This window comes from Ovis aries, chromosome 4, assembly GCF_016772045.2.
Source record: "Ovis aries strain OAR_USU_Benz2616 breed Rambouillet chromosome 4, ARS-UI_Ramb_v3.0, whole genome shotgun sequence".
NCBI lineage: Eukaryota > Metazoa > Chordata > Mammalia > Artiodactyla > Bovidae > Ovis > Ovis aries.
The window spans coordinates 73,197,772-73,216,058 of record NC_056057.1 but is presented as its reverse complement, the minus strand read 5'-3'; the positions used below and the strand labels follow the sequence as shown (position 1 = coordinate 73,216,058).

The 18,287-nt window shown below is 42.5% G+C and overlaps 1 protein-coding gene across 6 annotated transcripts; it reads left to right on the top strand.

Annotated features, from left to right (window-relative positions):
* Positions 1-2,490: 2,490 nt before the first annotated feature.
* Positions 2,491-9,372, top strand: NPY (neuropeptide Y). Of its 6 annotated transcripts, none has more exons than NM_001009452.1 (4): positions 2,512-2,584; positions 3,527-3,714; positions 7,304-7,384; positions 9,174-9,283. In NM_001009452.1, the coding sequence occupies exons 2-4, from the start codon at positions 3,527-3,529 to the stop codon at positions 9,196-9,198; spliced, it is 294 nt and encodes a 97-aa protein (NP_001009452.1). In that variant the 5' UTR covers positions 2,512-2,584; the 3' UTR covers positions 9,199-9,283. The 6 variants fall into 6 exon arrangements, with proteins under 6 accessions (XP_060270382.1, NP_001009452.1, XP_042104244.1 ...); XM_042248310.1 differs by lacking the exon at positions 2,512-2,584 and adding an exon at positions 2,606-3,164 and having other exon boundaries at positions 9,174-9,372; XM_042248309.2 differs by lacking the exon at positions 2,512-2,584 and adding an exon at positions 3,361-3,410 and having other exon boundaries at positions 9,174-9,372.
* The last annotated feature ends 8,915 nt before the right edge of the window (positions 9,373-18,287 follow it).

Genomic DNA, 18,287 nt, shown 5'->3' with positions numbered 1-18,287 from the left:
AGCGAGGTAAAAATAAATTAATCCAAAGTAGCACAGAAGTGATACCAATGAGAAATAGTAAACAAATTTTTATTAATGTATATTCAAGAAGCCAAAGAAAAGATTGGACATGAAAGAAATAAAAAAGGATCCAAATTGAAATTCTAGAGATAAATCTATATGGTCTTTGTAGTGATTACACATTGCAGAGGAAAATATTAGTCAACACACACAAACAGCAAAGCATACGAAAACAAACAGACCAACAGTGAACTGTGGGACAACATATACCTATGATGTGACCTAGCCATTCTATCCCAAGCAGTTCCCTAAGAGAAATAAAAGCATATGTTGGTATAAAAGTTTGTAACAAATGTTTATAGAAACTTTATTTGTAATAGTCCAAACTGGAAACAACCCCAAATCCATTAGCAGTTGAATAGATTTTTTAAAGTTTAAATTATATCCATATAACAAAATCCTACTGAGCAATAAAAAATGAATTATTGATGCATGCAACAACATAGGTGGATCTGAAAACAATGATTCAGAGTGAAAGAAGGCAGACAAAAGATACATACCATGGAATTGCATTGATACAGCTCCAGTAAATGCAAACAAATGTATTATGACAGGAAGCAGATCAATGGAGAAGGGGAACAGGGACAAGCAGGAGGTAGGAATTACAAAGGGACATGAGGAAACTTGATTGTAGTGATGACTTCACTGGAATATGAGTAAGAATATACCCAATGGAATATGCTAAATATTTGTAGCTTAGTGTTAGCCACTCAGTGATGTTTGACTTTTTGCAACTACATAAACTGTAGCCCACCAGGCTCTTCTATCCATGAAATTGTCCAGGCAAGAATATTGGAGTGGGTAGCCAATCCCTTCTCCAGAGGATCTTCCTAACCCAGGGATCAAACCCAGGTCTCGCCCATTGCAGGCAGATTCTTTACCATCTGAGCCACCAAGGAAGCCTCATTTGTATCTCAGTTGTATCTCAACAAACTGTTAAGAATAAGCATAAATAAATGATTTTGAAACAAAGGAAAGAAATGGTCCAGCAACTAGAAGTGCCTCTCTTTTTATCAAGAATGGAATCAGAGTTAGAAAATGTTTTGCTCTAACTTTAGCAAAGGTTCTTTCACATAAGCATTCCTGAGCAGTCCCCAGAGCCTGGCATTTGTGTTCCTGGCATATGTTTGTGTAATGTGGGAGAGGAAGTCACCTAAGTGAAAAGAATGTTGGTCTTCAAAACCTCACACACACACACACACGTGATTGCTTGCTGCACGATAACTGATATTTAATTCAATGCTGTTAAAACAGCACAAAACCAACATGTCAGTTTAACAAAATCACTTGTCATTTTAGCACCAAAATAACTTGTAACTTAGTGCTTCAATTCCTTAATATGCCATTTATTTAGGAAGATTCAGACTTCTAGAAGTATTCATTCAGGGAACTTTAAGACCTAATCCACTACATGAAATCCTGATCCTGTAAAAATAGTTTATGAATCTTTCATATTCATTCTGTAGGTTTAATGTGATGGGCAAATTAATGATTTTTTTTAACCAGTTTTAATTAGAACCCACGTTCTCAATCAGCGTTAATCAAACCTATTTGGCATTATTCAACGGCCAGCAGATAAAAGAAAATTGCTGTTCATTTGACTACCTGGTCGATTTGGACCAAAAATTTTCGTTCGCGCTTTAAGGAGTCTCTCCGAACTTAAAACTCCGCTCTTTTTCCCCAAACCCAGAAAGTGTCCGACCTCTGAGGAGTTCTCAGTCTCTACACACTGTCGGATACCAACTGGACTTCCAGTGTTCGGGCGAGTTCTTGGAGAGGGCCGGTCTCCACCAAAACCAAGCTGGGAAAAGGGACGAAGCCACAGAAGGTTTTGCTCAGCCCTGGAGGAGTGGGGCGTTGGGGTCCTCTAGCTCGGGACTTTGGGCAGGCTTCTGGGAGCTGCTTTAGGCGCAGGAAAATCCCAGCACCAAGTTGTCTCCCCCGAAAGCACTCAGGAGTCGTGTCCGCTCCCTAGCCACACGGATCCCAGAAAGCCTTCACCACGTAGCGGATACGGGTACCCCAACCCTGGTGCCCAGCTGGTGGTAGTCCAGGTGACGGGCGACAGAGATGATCTGGGCTGCTCCTATCTCTGGCAGGACTAGACCGGGCGTGGAGGACGGCAAGGTTTGGCCGCCGCAGGAGGGCAGGAACTTGAGCTTTGGCATGGTCCTGTGCTCTCGGAGCGCGTTGCTGCGCTAGCATCCTGCTAGCTTCCCTTTCCTGGGGCCTGGCTGGCGCTGGCAAATTGGGGTGTGGGTGGCTCCCAGAGCCGAGGCTCGCGAGACAGTAGCTCCGGACCCCCTCCCTCATCCCCCGCCAACGGGGGCGGGAAGCTGCCGGGTGGGAGTAGCGGAGCGTGATTGCCCGAGGCCCCTCCTGCCGTGGCGAGGGAGAGCCATAAAAACCCTGTTGCAACCTGCTCCGGACACCCCCTTCTGCCGGCTCTCACCCCTAGAAGAGCGCGCCAGACTACTGAGCCCTAGCCACCCAGCCACGCCCGCCAGCCACCCAGCCCGCCACCGTGAGTGCCAAGACCCGCTTACTTGACGCGAGCTGAGGGAGAGGGGGCGCCTGTGAATTTGCCGGGGGCTCTGGGAGGAGGGTCGCGCCCCGATCCCTAACCCCTGTGCCCCGGGCTTTCAGGCGCCTCAACGCGCGCTAGCCCCTCTTGGCGGCTAAATTCCACCTGCCCCTTCCTGTACCCTCTGATGGAACAGCTGCCCTCTCCCCGACCCTCCTGGCTACGCCGGCCCTCTGGGTTATCTTATGGTGGATAAAGAGGGAAAACAGGAGCCCGATCCCAGGGCAGCTGGCCGTTTCCTCGAGGGTCGCCGCCTGGAGGGAGGTTTCCCAGGCAGCGCTCCGCGAATAAGGAATCCCCGGAGCTTGGAAGCGCCGCTCCCTGCAGCCTCTTGGGATCTTTCGGATCCGATCTGAGACCCACCGGCGAGGGAGCTGTTCTCTCCACTCTCGCCAGTTGCCACCCGAGTACCGTTTGCCATCACTGTCGAGCTCCTGCAGCGGGGCAGACCAAAACTTAAAAAGGAGAAACTTCTTCCCTTCCCTCTAACAGGGCGTTTGGGGAAGAGGGTAGGAAAGGGGTAAGTTCTCAGTGCAGGGGGAGGAACTTTTAATCTGTTTTTTAAAGTGTTTTAAATTGGCGCCGGAGCCTCCCCAACTCAGCGTCTCTCACCGCCGGATTCTTGACTCTGCTACTGGACTGAAGTTGCTCAGAGTTTTCGGGCGGAGCAGAGGGGCCGGGCCAGAGCAGATCTTGACCTGAATCCACAGGATGGTCTCACCGCTCTCTGCTCCCTCTGCGTGACTGGCTCGAGCATAGATTGAAGGTTGGGGTGTGGGGGTCGTAGGAGTGGGATGGGCGCTGGGGCCAGAGGAGGAAGGTGCGGAGCGTGCGTCCTCTGAATTCCCTAAGCCCCCTTCACTGCACCTTCGGTGTCCGCAGATGCTGGGTAGCAAGCGACTGGGGTTGTCCGGACTGACCCTCGCCCTGTCCCTGCTCGTGTGCCTGGGCGCCCTGGCCGAGGCGTACCCCTCCAAGCCTGACAACCCTGGCGACGACGCTCCGGCGGAGGACTTGGCCAGATACTACTCAGCGCTGCGACACTACATCAATCTCATCACCAGGCAGAGGTAGGTGGGCTGCGCGGGACACCCGACTCCGGAGCGCCCCACTTGCACACCTGGAGATCATGGGCATCTTGAAGGACAAGGACTTTTTCTTTTTATTTTTTGTATCCCAGGGCCAGACAGCATCAGGCACATGCTCAGCTCTCAGTAAATGTTTGCACAGGGAGCAACTGCCTCGGCCACTCCTGTCTCAAAATCCTGATCCCCAGACTCAGGTCCCCCAGTCTGGGTGGCTGACTGGCCATTTCCTCTCACCCATCCCCTTGTCTTTTTTGTTCTTAGAGCAGTTGGAGGACTGTTTGGAAACCTGGGTAGGAAAGTATCCAGTGAAAGGGGTCAGGAAGGCGTTGGGAGGTGGCTATAGCTGAGAGGGCTGCAGGAAAACAACAGCACAAGCTAAGGAGGAAACAGCTGGGTCACCAAAGACTGCCAGATTTTTCAACCTGCCCAAACTGAAGTGAAAAGACAAATTGAACTATTTTCCCCCTACAGTGTTTTATTTCAGTCTGAACCCCTTACCTGAAAATCCTGCTCCTGATAAGTAGAGATTTAGCATGAAAACATTGGTCTAAAATGCTGAGACTTTCCCCATTTCATAGCAGGTGAGTTCAGAAAAGAAAATGCCCACTTGGTGCTTTTTAAAGGAGAAACTTACAATGATCTGTTCACTTTAGGATGAATCCAGGGATTACATGTAATTTGAGAAATTGTCATCTTTATTCTGAACCCCTAGAAAGCTAAAATGAAAGGCCACATTTCATTCTCAACATCAAATCTTAAGCAAAAAATCAAATCCAAACTATTTTAGAAGTAACATAGGATTTAAAATTATTTCCAAAATTAATTCATCTTAGTTTTGAATCATTCAACTTTTTAAATTACTGAGATCAAATGTCCTTAATAAGCTGAAAACAATGAGCTTTTTACAAAGTTTAATGTTATTTAATATATTTAAGTTATGTTTTAAAAGTATTTTTTTGTTTGCTGTTTTACTATATTTCAAGGAATAGTTGGAAAGAATTCAAAGTGGGGAAGAATTTGTATTAAAGCAAACTCTAACTTTGATGAAACTTTCTGTTTCATCAAAAAGCTTTTAAAGAACCAATTTATATGAAATTAGAAATATATGAAAGTGCTAGAATTAAATAGCATTGGTTTATGATCCCTGAAGTCTGATACTTTTCATTAGTGAAGAGCAAGAATGTCTTAATAGACCTTCTTAATAGACCTTCTTAATAGACCTTAATAGATCTTAATAGACCTTCAGAAAGTTAATTGCTTCATATTCTTGCTTATGCATCATAAAGACCAGAGAAAAAAACTGTACAAATTTTTTTTTTTCCTAGGAAAGACTTTGTTAGTTATTTAGTCCGTTAATTATAGCATATAGTGGAACTTAATTTTACAAAGATGATTGATATAAACCTTTACCATTGTGTAAAGCTTTGGCATTTCAGAATGTTTTCCTAGGCATTACTTTGTTCAGTCTTTACCTCAAAGCTTTGAAGTGAGTACAGTTATCACCAGTTTACAGATCATGAAATTAAGGACATTTCATGAAAACTTTTTTTAGGGGTGATTAAATTGGAGCCCTCCTCTTGATCTCTGGATAATGTCACTACCACTTAGAGTGATCTTCAACACCTTTGATGAGGAGAAAATAAGGGAAAGGGCTAAGATTCAGGTTAGCAAGTGTTCCTGAAGCAATTTCCTATCTTCTCTTCATATAAGCTCCTTCTTAGAAACACTCAGAGGCTCGTAATCTGCACCCATCACCTCCATTCTATACTCTCATCATCTTCCCACCACACACATCGACTCATATGCACATCTGTATTTTTGAAAATTACGTATATACGCATACATTTTAATTTGGTATAGATGGTACTGTGATATTCTCTTTCCTCCCCTTTCTGCTTGGTTCATGTTCTAAAGCTATATACTCCTCGTTCATTGCTTCCAAAGGTGGCATCATTTATTCTAGAGCATAGATCTACCACATTTTATTTTTATAGTCATCTATATCAGTGGTTCTCAACTGGGGTTGACTTTATGCTCCGCAAGACATTGGGCAATGTCTGGAGACATTTTCAGTTGTCATAGTGGTGGGATGGGGTGGGATGGGGGGTGGCATGGGGGCTACTACTGGCATCTAGTGAGCAGGGGCCAGGGACACTGCTGAACATCCTGTGGTCCCTAAGACAGCCCTTGACAATAAAGAATTATCCAGCTCAAAATGTGCACAGTGCCAAGACTAAGAAACCCAGCCCTGGACTAGAGTTTCTTCCTTCTAGTCTCATTGTTATCATCTGGGGAACTTTTAGAATATACTGATGCTGAGCTGCACCCCTGAGGAGTTAAATCAGAATCTCCCAGAGGGTGGGACCTGGGCTTTTTCAAAACCCCCAAGATGATTCTAATATGTAGCCAAGTTTGATTTTCCTAGAGATGCTATCTTTGAAAGTTAAAGCATTGTCAAGAAGAAGGATAATCCAGAATTAATTTGAGATAGGAGAACAGTCATTGATGCTGCTCTGGGTACCTACTACTTTCTGACTACAAATTCTGCTATTGCAGACTTAGGTTCTCTAATGGTAAATTGGAGAAAATATTCACCAGTTCTTCAATTCACTGGAGCATGATGAAAATAAACGAGTTAAGGTTGCCCAAGATTTTTAGGATTAGTAAAATCAACTGATGGACAGAATAAATACATATAAATTGCTGCCTACCGTCTGATGTCACAACACTAGAAAATCTTTGAGGAAATCTCACAAATGATGGGGGTGAGAGAGTTGGCTTTACTTTTGTGTTCCTTGAGTCCTTGCAAAGGAGCAATAATAGGAACACTTTCCTCCAAATTTAGATTTAATTGGGCTTAATAGGCAGCTAACATATACTCTCTATCAGCTTTATTCCACTGTTTTATCTGATATCTAATCAATCCACAGTAGACTATTTTTTTATTTGTGAAAAAATCGGCTACTGATGTCCAATGCTTTTATTGAGAAAGGGAAAAATAGTATCTTCCAAAAAATACAACTTGGTGTAGATTTCTCAGCTCCTTTAGCAGAGAGAGAGACAGATAGACAAACAGACCAGGTCCTCACTCACCTGGAGCCAGCAGCATATACTACCCTGGCAGGAAAACGTAACCTTGAATTCATATATTGTTCTACCCATACCCTGCTATGGGAGAAGAGAGACCAAGAACATTTCTATGGACCAGTAGGTTTCCTTCGTATTTTCAGGGCAGATTAAAATCACGTCAGGAGAGAAGACTTTTAGTTTTGGCACCCCAAATAAACATGGAAAATATAGGACTCAGAATCTGTTGGTAGCTGTGAGAATGGATGCATTTCAGCAGCAGTAATGTGCATTTTTGTGTATCACTCTGTTGCTTTCAGAGCATTGTGACTTACAGTGAATATTCATCAGGATTCTAATTTTAGCAGGAGTTATGATTTTGTTGATGTTTTATATTTAATACCACAAATCTTTCTTTTTTAAAGGTGTTTATGGTTTCTCCAAATTTGCCTTAAAGAACTTTTACTCCCCCAACCCGTTGTTTTTTGTTTTTTGTTTTTTCCAGATACGGGAAACGATCTAGCCCCGAGACCCTGATTTCAGACCTCTTGATGAGAGAAAGCACGGGAAACATTCCCAGAACTAGGTATGAAAAGATTTATGGGGGAACACTGTTGCAGAGCTCAAGGTGGTCAGGGAAAGGAAATCAGACAGGACTGCTGGAAGAAGGTGTTGGGATGGGGCCCTCCAGACCAGGTAAGATTTGGACAGGAAGAGTGATGGGGAACAGAGCATGGAGGACCTTTCTCTTCACATACTCGTTTACAAATCTCTGAACTTGTGGGATAATATTTTCTGATTCAACTTAATTTGATGCTCCTTTGAAATTTTCAAATATAAATGATTTTTGCCTCAAAAATTACTCTATAGAATATTTCTGACTGGCTTAGATTGGGGAAGCACAGGGTATGCCCTAATATCTACATTGAAATAACCAACTGTCTTTGGCTGAGGTAATCTTTAGTTCTTATAGTCTACATAGAGGATCTACGCATCCTTGGAAATGTTCTCTCCTGGCTTCACTCCAGTCACGCTGGTTTTACAAGAAGCTGTAGATTAAATCAAGGGGTGCTCCTGTTTACTTTTTGACTTATTTTAGTTCATCCAATGTCACATTGTAATTTATCACATTCAGTGAATGAACATTGAAAAATGTGTTATTCTTAGGGCTTGCTTGGAAACTTGGGGCTTTCTTGGAGTGTGGAGCTGCCTTAGGACAGGTGCCCTCTAATATCTAGATGTCAAACATTGGGCTGGGGTCATTCCAGGTAAAGACTGCAAGTGAAAAGGTGCCTGCTCCTCCTCCTTTTCCATAGCTGGCTCTCCTGTCCCAAGCCCACTGTCCCTTCCCCCAGTAAGATGGCCTGTCTACCTTACACCCAGAGCTCTACAACATCAAGAACAAAGCTCCCCAGAAGAGGTCACTAGAACACTTGCTCAGTGCATGGGACTGGCTTGTCACTCTTCATTGGGTTCTCCCTCCATTCTCTTGTGAAATGGCCAGCCAGAGTGAAGCTGCAAGCCTAGGGTTGTCAGGTTTGTTTTCTCTGAAGGACACACAATTTGGATTGGAATAAAACTCCAGTGCTCTTGTCCCTGGCACTAGCACAGACTTGAACAGCAAATGCAAGGGAAGCAGGTGGAAAACTCATAAGGGTGGTTTTAAAATACTAAGCAATACATGCTTTAATGTTTCATTAATAGGCATATGATGTTTGACACAGTAATAAGTTTAGGATATGCTATATCTATTCAGGATTAGAAATATAATCATCCAGACTGACCTACAGCCTTAACGCTGTTCTTTGTTTTGTGGCCCAAAGTTACATGGCTGGTGAATGAAATAGAGTTAATTGTACTCTGATTGACGGCTTCAATCACGTGCACTTAGAAGGAGACAAAACTTGACGGCCTTGAAATTGCCTGTAAATGCGATTTTATTTAAAAGGGTTCTTTATAGTCTATTAAACAGCATCTTAGTATATAAAAAGCCTTGCAGGAAAACACAGGAAGCATATTCAGAGTTGAATAACAATAACTTTCTCTTTACAGTTTCGTGTGATTCCTGTAGTTTTGATCTTCAGAAATATTGCAGAGTTCTTTGGCTTCTTTGATAAATACAGAGCATTTTAAATATTCCCTCTGAGATTTTCCTGAGACTCCCCTTAACATGAATGAAGCTACACAGCTGGGTCTCTGTACATTATGCCACTGTCTCCCACTGTGATATTCTACGTGGTCTCCTATTTAGAATGCCAGCAGCCTTCTTAACAGTTTCTGATCATCTTTAAGTTCTGAGCTCAATGTCTCACTCTTACAAGCCTCCCAGGAAGTTAGAAGCTTCTCTTACGTGCTTTGCTTTTTGTGTTTGACAGGCTGGAAGACCCTTCTATGTGGTGATGGGAAATGAAACTTGCTCTCCAGTCTCTGCCTCTTTTTCAACCCCCATTTCATCCTGTAAAACTAGAGTCTGCCAGTCCTCCCAATGCATGCAGCCCCTGTGCTTACCTCTGCAGTTTCCCTTTGTCGTCATTGTATGTATGTGTGTTTAAATAAAGCACTATGCACTCAAAAGTGTATGCTCTTCAATGCAAAATCTGCAGTTGCAATAGTGAAAAATATTTGAAGTCATTCATTAAATCACAGTCTCCCTCAAGTAGCAGATTCAAGGTTTGTTTCACCAATACTAAAGCAGTGGCTATGGAAGATATAAAGATATGATTTATGATGACTAAGACTCAGCTGTGTGTGTGTGTATGTGTGAACAGCAGACATATCTGAAACACTGGACAGGGCAATGCTAATTTGGAACAATTTTGCTGAACTTTTCCCCCATTCACAGCGAATTCTTGTTAACCTTGTTAGCCTGTGCTGTCAGCAGAAAGGGTTGCTGTCTAATAGAACCTTCTGCAAAATGTCCTGAATCTCCTCTGTTGCATAGTCACTAGGCACACATGACTTTGGAGCACTTGAACGTATCAAGTGCAAACAAAGAACTGAGTTTTATATTTTAGTGTATCTTAAATAGCCCTGTGTTTCCAGTGGCTACATTTCCTTACTCCACTACTCTTAGAATTTGAGTCATAAACAGAAACACACTGAGTAGGATAATTATCTTTTCACACAACATGGAGTATGCTAATTTAGTTATAGGTTATTAAACTCCCCCTCTCTTTCAGGTACTTATATGCATAGGTTTAACTTATTAGATTCTTATGTGTAATTTCTAAATCAAAGAAGTGGGTCTCATTCTATATTTGTACTTTGAACTACACTCTAAAAAATATGCATAAATATTTCTATGTGATGTCTTAAAACTGCTTACCCTATAGCACATCATGACTTAGGGAATTGTATGGTATACAAGAAATTCTGTGTTCATAAAGCATTTTAATGTTTTTCCAGTGCTCTTATGAAAGGAACCAAAAAGGCCCCTCATCCCTTCCATCACATGAGGACATAGCAGGACAAGTGTTGGCTATGAATCAGGAAGCAGGCTCTTACCAGACATCAAACCTGCTAGTGCCTTGATTTTGGGCTTCCCAACCTCCAGAACTCTGAGCAGCAAATCCATGTTGTTTTTAATCCACAAAATCTATAGTAATGTGTGATAACAGCCCAACTGGATTAAGACATTCCTAATAAACAAAAATCCACTTTAAGAAATATAATAATGGTAAACTTTAAATTTTAAACTTTAATTGCAAAGCTACATTCCCAGAGATTCCATAGTAGTATTTCTGAAACATTTACAGCCTGATAACCATTCTTGGAATGGGTTTAAATGCAACATGTCACCCATCTATCACTGCAAATTATAATCATCTTCACTAGAGTTACAGTAAGAACAAATTCAACCTTCATTAATAAGACGCCTATGAGCAACATAGTCATTATGAAGTAAATGTATAAGAATTTATGAAGCTCTCCTCTGATCCTAGATTTATTTGACATTCTATGAGGTATAAATTGTGTATGTTTTTTGTAGATGCTGCTGCATTTTCATTTTGATCCTTTCAATGCTCATGCCACATTCAAGTAGAGGTTATCGCCCCCATTTTCACCGGTGAAGAAACTGAGGCCCAAAGAAAACAAATGGCTTTTCCCACCTCATTCAAGTTAGGGGGGTTTGATGGCAGCTGCTCTATTTACAAACTCAGGCTTGCCTGGTGATGTTTCGTGGAAGAAGTCAGTCAAGACCAGGTCACATATAATCTAATTAAGAACATAATCAGGACACACTTAAATTAAAGAATAACAAATAAACCATGCAAAGGGCATTTAGAAGAGGAAATGAGTGTGGACAGAATGCGCTAGAAGAGACTTCAGAGAAAATGTGAATGTTGAGCTGGGATTGAGTACATTCTGGGTAAGGTGACCAGTTAAGCTCCACACAGAGGTGGGTCAGCTCAGAGAGTGGCCAGGGTTGGATCAGTGAAGAAAAGTCCAAAAATGACCACACTCATTCATCCATTCATTCATTCACACACTTACCATGTTTTGAGCACCTAGAACCCATTGGACATTACACTGAACACTAGGGATACAAAGATCAATAACAGTTTCTCAGGGAATTTGTCATTTAATGAGGGAGAAACGTAGTTATGGTGTATCATTGAAACTGCAGAGGTGGGCCTATTAGAGTTTGGTGTATTAGAGGCCTCCTTTCCGCTCATCATGTCTCCCTTTGTAGTTTCCTGACAGAAGAGCTATAGATTTAACAATCAATGGGCAAATGGAGAACAAAGTAGCTGATGGGCAATTATCCAGTGAGGTCAAAGGCAGGGCTGCCCTAAGCTAACTCAGGATGCCTGGCTGAAGTCTAAGCCTCCAGAGTAGCCCAGCCCCCTGGTGGGGAGTGCAGGAATAGTGAGGTTTGTGGCAGCTTCCCAAACGCGCTTACTAAACAGACACACAGACAGGAAGAGCTAGCCTGCTGTGTCCAGCAGCAGATGGAGGAAGAGAAGGGACACTCATGAAACCATGTTACCTCCTGGTACAACTGCCCGTGCCCACTGAGCAATGTGGTCTCAAGAATCAATCAGAATAGCAATTTCATTCCATGCAGATACAGACAGTAAAAGAGAGTAGAGGAGAAATGCCCAGAAGCCTCTACTAGCCAAGAAAAAACTTGGGCTTTTCAAATTCAATACACTCAAAGCTGTAATTCCGTTTCAGGGGCCATGATATCTCCTTGCTCTCTAACAGGGAAGTGGGCATGAGGTGTTTCAGGAACTATACAAGGACACCCATCCCAGGCTGGGAAGAGTGGAGGAGGAATGTCAAATTTCCTGGAGGAGCTGATGCTTGAGCAGAGGTTTGAAGATGGAACACCAATTGCCAGATGAAGAATGCAAGGTAGGAGGTAGAGGACCTGCAGGTATGAGAAAACAATACATATTTTGAGTAGTTTTAAATTATTCATGTTTCCTCTACTTTGAAACTGACCATGTGCTAGGCTCAGACCTCTGGGTTACTATTCTAAAAGCAGAATCCCATGTAGGATGGAATCAAGCCCTATAGCCACCCCAAAACCTTTTCTCCCAGGCATTCCTCCCCTCCGACCCCACCTTCCTATAGACTAGGCTCTGGGAGAAAACCAGCCCCTCTAATAATATTTTTCATTTAGCCAAATCAGAACTCAACTTCTCAGCCTGGGAGTTCCTAATCATGATCTTATGGACAAACCTACAAGTTCAGAGAATAAACATTTTAGAGTTGGTTCCACTCCCTAATTCAGTAGAGATACAACTCACTTTTGCTGTATTTTAACGGCCTAAATACCTTCCAGCCTCTTCCCCCTGCCTAAATAAGGAACAAGACAAAGACAAACAGGATAAAAAGAGATGGAAAAATCTGCATTTGTTTGAGACTTCCACATCATGATACAAAGTTTCTTCCCACTAAGCAAAGAGGACTATCCAGAGCTGCTGCTGCTGCTGCTAAGTTGCTTCATTCCTGTCCAACTCTGTGCGACCCCATAGATGGCAGCCCACCAGGCTGCAGCGTCCCTGGGATTCTCCAGGCAAGAACACTGGAGTGGGTTGCCATTTTCCTTCTCCAACGCATGAGTGAAAAGTGAAAGTGAAGTCACTCAGTCGTGTCCGACTCTTCACGACCCCATGGACTGCAGCCTACTAGGCTCCTCCATCCATGGGATTTTCCAGGCAAGAGTACTGGAGCTAGGTCCACACAAAGCCTCCATGTGCCCTACTGATGTCAGGAAAGCAAATAAGAGGGCAGATAATCATTCCTCTCTTTCTAATATACCTGCATTATGCTAGCAAGAGAGTTCCAGAAAAACATCTATTTCTGCTTTATTGACTATGCCAAAGCCTTTGACAGTGTGGATCACAACAAATTGTGGAAAATTCTTCAAGAGATGGGAATACCAGATCACTTGAGCTGCCTCTGAGACATCTGTATGTAGGTCAGGAAGCAACAGTTAGAACTGGACATGGAACAACAGACTGGTTCCAAATAGGAAAAGGAGTACGTCAAGACTGTATATTGTCACCCTGCTTATTTAACTTCTATGCAGAGTACATCATGAGAAACACTGGGCTGGAGGAAGCACAAGCTGGAATCAAGATTGCTGGGAGAAGTATCAATAACTTCAGATATGCAGATGACACCACCTTATGGCAGAAAGTAAAGAACTAAAGAGCCTCTTGATGAAAGTGAAAGAGGAGAGTGAAAAAGTTGGGTTAAAACTCAACATTCAGAAAACGAAGATCATGGCATCCAGTCCCATCACTTCATGGGAAATAGATGGGGAAACAGTGGAAACAGTGTCAGGATGGTGGCTGCATCCATGAAGTTTAAAGACGCTTACTCCTTGGAAGAAAAGTTATGACCAACCTAGACAGCATATTAAAAAGCAGAGACATTACTTTGCCAACAAAGGTCCGTCGAGTCAAGGCTATGGTTTTCCAGTAGTCATGTATAGATGTGAGAATTGGACCATAAAGAAAGCTGAGCACCAAAGAATTGATGTTTTTGAACTGTGGTGTTGGAGAAGACTCTTGAGAGTCCCTTGGACAGCAAGGAGATCCAACCAGTCCATTCTAAAGGAAATCAGTCCTGAGTGTTCACTGGAAGGACTGATGTTGAAGATGAAACTCCAATATTTTGGCCACCTGATGTGAAGATCTGACTCATTTGAAAACACCGTGATGCTGGGAAAGATTGAAGGCAGGAGGAGAAGGGGACAACAGAGGATGAAATGGTTGGATGTCATGACCAACTCAATGGAGGTAAGTTTGAGTAGACTCTGGGAGTTGGTGATGGACAGGGAGGCCTGGCGTGCTGCAGTCCATGGGGTTGCAGAGTCAGATACGACTGAGCAACTGAACTGAACTAATGCTTAGATGGTTACTTAATACTGTGTATGCAACAGAAAGTGTTTTTTGGTGTTTTTTTTCCCCTCTATGTAGATCATTGGAATCAGTTACAATGTCATCAGAATTCAACAAATACCTTTTCCATCATCATAAAAGAAAACAGCCTTTCAAATGAGATGTTTCAGTGAAATATTATTTTATTATGTTTTGTCAGTAGGAGGATTATGATATTGTCACAACTAAGTTATTGCCTTTTCTTCTGCCTATTAGTAAAATTAGCACAGTGTGATATCACACAGAATCTTTTTCTCTTTTTAAAATTGGAGTGGAATAACATATAATTAATCATATGTCATCCAGGCTCATTTTTTTTTAATGTGCTAGTAAGAGTTATCAATTTAAACTTATTCTAATGCTGCAGGATTGAGACGCTTGCAATCATGGGAACAGGGTGATGATGTGAATGGTACCTGCTCTGTTGCCTGACACACAGTAGGTGTGCAGTGAGGGCCAGTGCAGCCTGCAGTGGATTGGGATGACTAACAGTGATCCTGGAGGAGCCAGAAGCAAGGTGATGTTTGATGAACAACCGCAAAGGATCCTTCATCATTCTCATCATTTTCCTGACCCAGGGATCCAACCCAAGTCTTCTGCATTGCAGGCAGTTTCTTTACCATCTGAGCCACCAGGGACTAGGTACTGTTTATGCAGGGCCTTGACAAAAGTAGAAGAGTTTTTGTAACAACAACTTCCTGGTGCTCTCAGAGTTACTGGTTAACAGACTGTAGTTTCTAGTGATCTTAGAAGTTCTAGTCACATTAAGTTATCTTTAGTATCAAGTTTAAAAAGAACTTATTTTATCCTTGAATATTGTGATCCTCGAATCCCTGAAACACCTTTGTATGCATGTGTGATAAGGCACCTTAGCCGTGTCCAACTCTTTGCGGCCCTATGGACTGCAGCCTGCCAGGCTTCTCTGTCCATGGGATTCTCCAGACAGGAGTACTCGAGTGGATTGCCATGCCCTCCTCCAAGGGATCTTCCTGACCCAAGGATTGAACCTACGCCTCCTGGATTGGCAGGTGCATTCTTTACCACTAGTGCCACTTGGGAAGCCCATGGAATACATTTCGGTCACTGATATTAATAATTTTTTCCTGGCTTTAAGTTTAATGATAATTTTGGAGTTCTCACAAGTTGTTAACACTTACATTGCTACTGCATTGACATATTCCAAGTATGTCATGTTGGCATAGTACACTTCTTACTAATGGATTGACTTTAATTTGGGGGGACTCTAGTTTGTCCTTAGGCAGATTATTTTGATATTAAAACTTGTTAAGGATTTGAGCCTTTTAAAAAAGCTATTTTATATACAAGACACAGATTCCTCTAATTCTCAATATAGTCCTAATTTCAGTATTCTTTGCTTTCCCAGAAGTTAATTGAGTTTGAAACTTTATTTGTTCAGTGTATTTATTTGAAATCTGATTTGACTCATTAATTTGGTTGCTATACTAAGATGTTATGAGGCAATTTAAAGTTGAAATAAGAAACTTTGAGTAGAAAATAAAAGCCACATTTTGCCCTTCCATCTCACTCAGTGTGTGTTTGCTTGCTCAGTCATGCCCAACTCTTTGCAACCCCATGGACTGCAGCCCACTGGGCTCCTCTGTCCATGGACCACAGCCCACCAGTCTCCTCTGTCCATGGGATTTTCCAGGCAAGGATACTGGGGTGGGTTGCCATTTCCTCCTCCAGGGAATCTTCCCGACCCAGGGATCAAAACCACATCTCCTGTGTTTCCTGCATTGGCAGGTGGATTCTTTACCACTGAGCCACTGAGAAGCCCAGTAGAGAGAACAGCATTGTTCAAATGATTTTTCAATTAATGTTTGTTGAGAGTAATTTAAATTTTATTTATTCCGATTTCTCTTTTCTATCACAGGCAAGACTTTTCAAATCATAGTGAGCTGCTAAGTCAACTAGTCTGTGAATTTCAATGCAAGAATAAGCAGTGTTGGCAGAACAAATTTAATGTAGTCATTCCTCCTAATAGACTGAATTATTGACCAAGTTATAATGGAGGCAGCTGATCTCTGATGAGTTCCTAGAGTCCCAAGGATGTTATCAATTCCTGAGACATTTATTGAATAGTCTGTCTATGACAGGTACTCTGCAAGTTTCCGAGAGTCATATAAAGATGAGTGAGACAGTTTCTCTGCTCTTAAAGACCTGGCAATTTATGAAGGAGACAGACACATGCTTCAGTGACTGCACTATAAGGTAGATCATGATTGAGATTTAAATAGAAACATAAAGTAATTGCAATGATAGAACAAGGGAGGCTGAAAGTGTTTCCTTCCACTACGGTGTGCTAGGGAGAGGGGGCTGTTATTTGAAGTGGACCTTGGTGAATGGCAGTTGTTCAATAGGTTACTCTTCACTACTGTGAATATCAAGGTTATTATTAACTATGTTATAGTCCTAGAAAAAAGGCTGTGCAGGTGTCCAAGCAATCTTCCCTGAGATAAATGTCGAGATGTCTAGGGACGTGGTGATTGGCCATCCATCTTGGAGTCAGCATTGATTATATAAATTGATATTAATGGGAGGTGGGATGAGAGAATAAACACCATGGAGGGGATAGGATGGTGTCTGATGTTCTTTTGATGCTCGAACTTCCACCCTGAAAATCAGGGATTCATTTGGGCAACAATGAGTTCATTCAGTTCAGTCGCTCAGTCGTGTCAGGCTCTTTGCGACCCATGAATCACAGCACGCCAGGCCTCCCTGTCCATCAACAACTCCCAGAGTTCACTTAAACTCATGTCCATTGAGTTGGTGATGCCATCCAGCCATCTCATCCTCTGTCATCCCCTTCTCCTCTTGCCGCCAATCCCTCCCAGCATCAGGGTCTTTTCCAATGAGTCAACTCTTCACACGAGGTGGCCAAAGTACTGTAGCTTCAGCATCAGTCCTTCAAAAAAACACCCAGGACTGATCTCCTTTAGGATGGACTGGTTGGATCTCCTTGCAGTACAAGGGACTCTCAAGAGTCTTCTGCAACACCACAGTTCAAAAGCATCAATTCTTCAGTGCTCAGCTTTCTTCACAGTCCAAATCTCACATCCATACATGACTACTGGAAAAACCGTAGCCTTGACTAGACAGACCTTTGTAGGCAAAGTAATGTCTCTGCTTTTTAATATGCTCTCTCGATTGGTCATAACTTTTCTTCCAAGGAGTAAGCGTCTTTTAATTTCATGGCTGCAGTCACCAACTGCAGTGATTTGGAGCCCAAAAAAATAAAGTCTGACACTGTTTCCACTGTTTCCCATCTATTTCCCATGAAGTGATGGGACTGGATGCCATGATCTTCATTTTCTGAATGTTGAGCTTTAAGCCAACTTTTTCACTCTCCACTTTCACTTTCATCAAGAGGCTTTTGAGTTCCTCTTCACTTTCTGCCATAAGGGTGGTGTCGTCTGCATATCTGAGGTTATTGATATTTCTCCTGGCAATCTTGATTCCAGCTTGTGCTTCTTCCAGCCCAGCGTCTCTCATGATGTACTCTACATATAAGTTAAATAAGCAGGGTGACAATATACAACCTTGACGTACTACTTTTCCTATTTGGGACCAGTCTGTTGTTCCACGTCCAGTTCTAACTGTTGCTTCCTGACCTGTATACAGATTATCAAGAGGCAGGTCAGGTGGTCTGGTATTCCCATTTCTTTAAGAATTTTCCACACTTTATTGTGATCCACACAGTCAAAGGCTTTGGCATAGATAATGATGCAGAAATAGATGTTTTTCTGGAACTCTCTTGCTTTTTCCATGATCCAGCAGATGTTGACAATTTGATCTCTGGTTCCTCTGCCTTTTCTAAAACCAGCTTGAACATCAGGAAGTTCACGGTTCATGTATTGCTGAAGCCTGGCTTGGAGAATTTTGAGCATTACTTTACTAGCATGTGAGATGAGTGCAATTGTGTGGTAGTTTGAGCATTCTTTGGCATTGCCTTTTTTTGCGATTGGAATGAAAACTGACCTTTTCCAGTCCTGTGGCCACTGCTGAGTTTTCCAAATGTGCTGGCATATTGAGTGCAGCACTTTCACAGCATCATCTTTCAGGATTTGAAAC

Coding starts and splice junctions, on each gene's coding strand:
- NPY (XM_060414399.1), top strand. CDS start 3,527: ATGCTGGGTAGCAAGCGACTGGGGTTGTCCGGACTGACCCTCGCCCTG. Junction 3,715..7,303: donor AATCTCATCACCAGGCAGAG/GTAGGTGGGCTG, acceptor TGTTTTTTCCAG/ATACGGGAAACGATCTAGCC.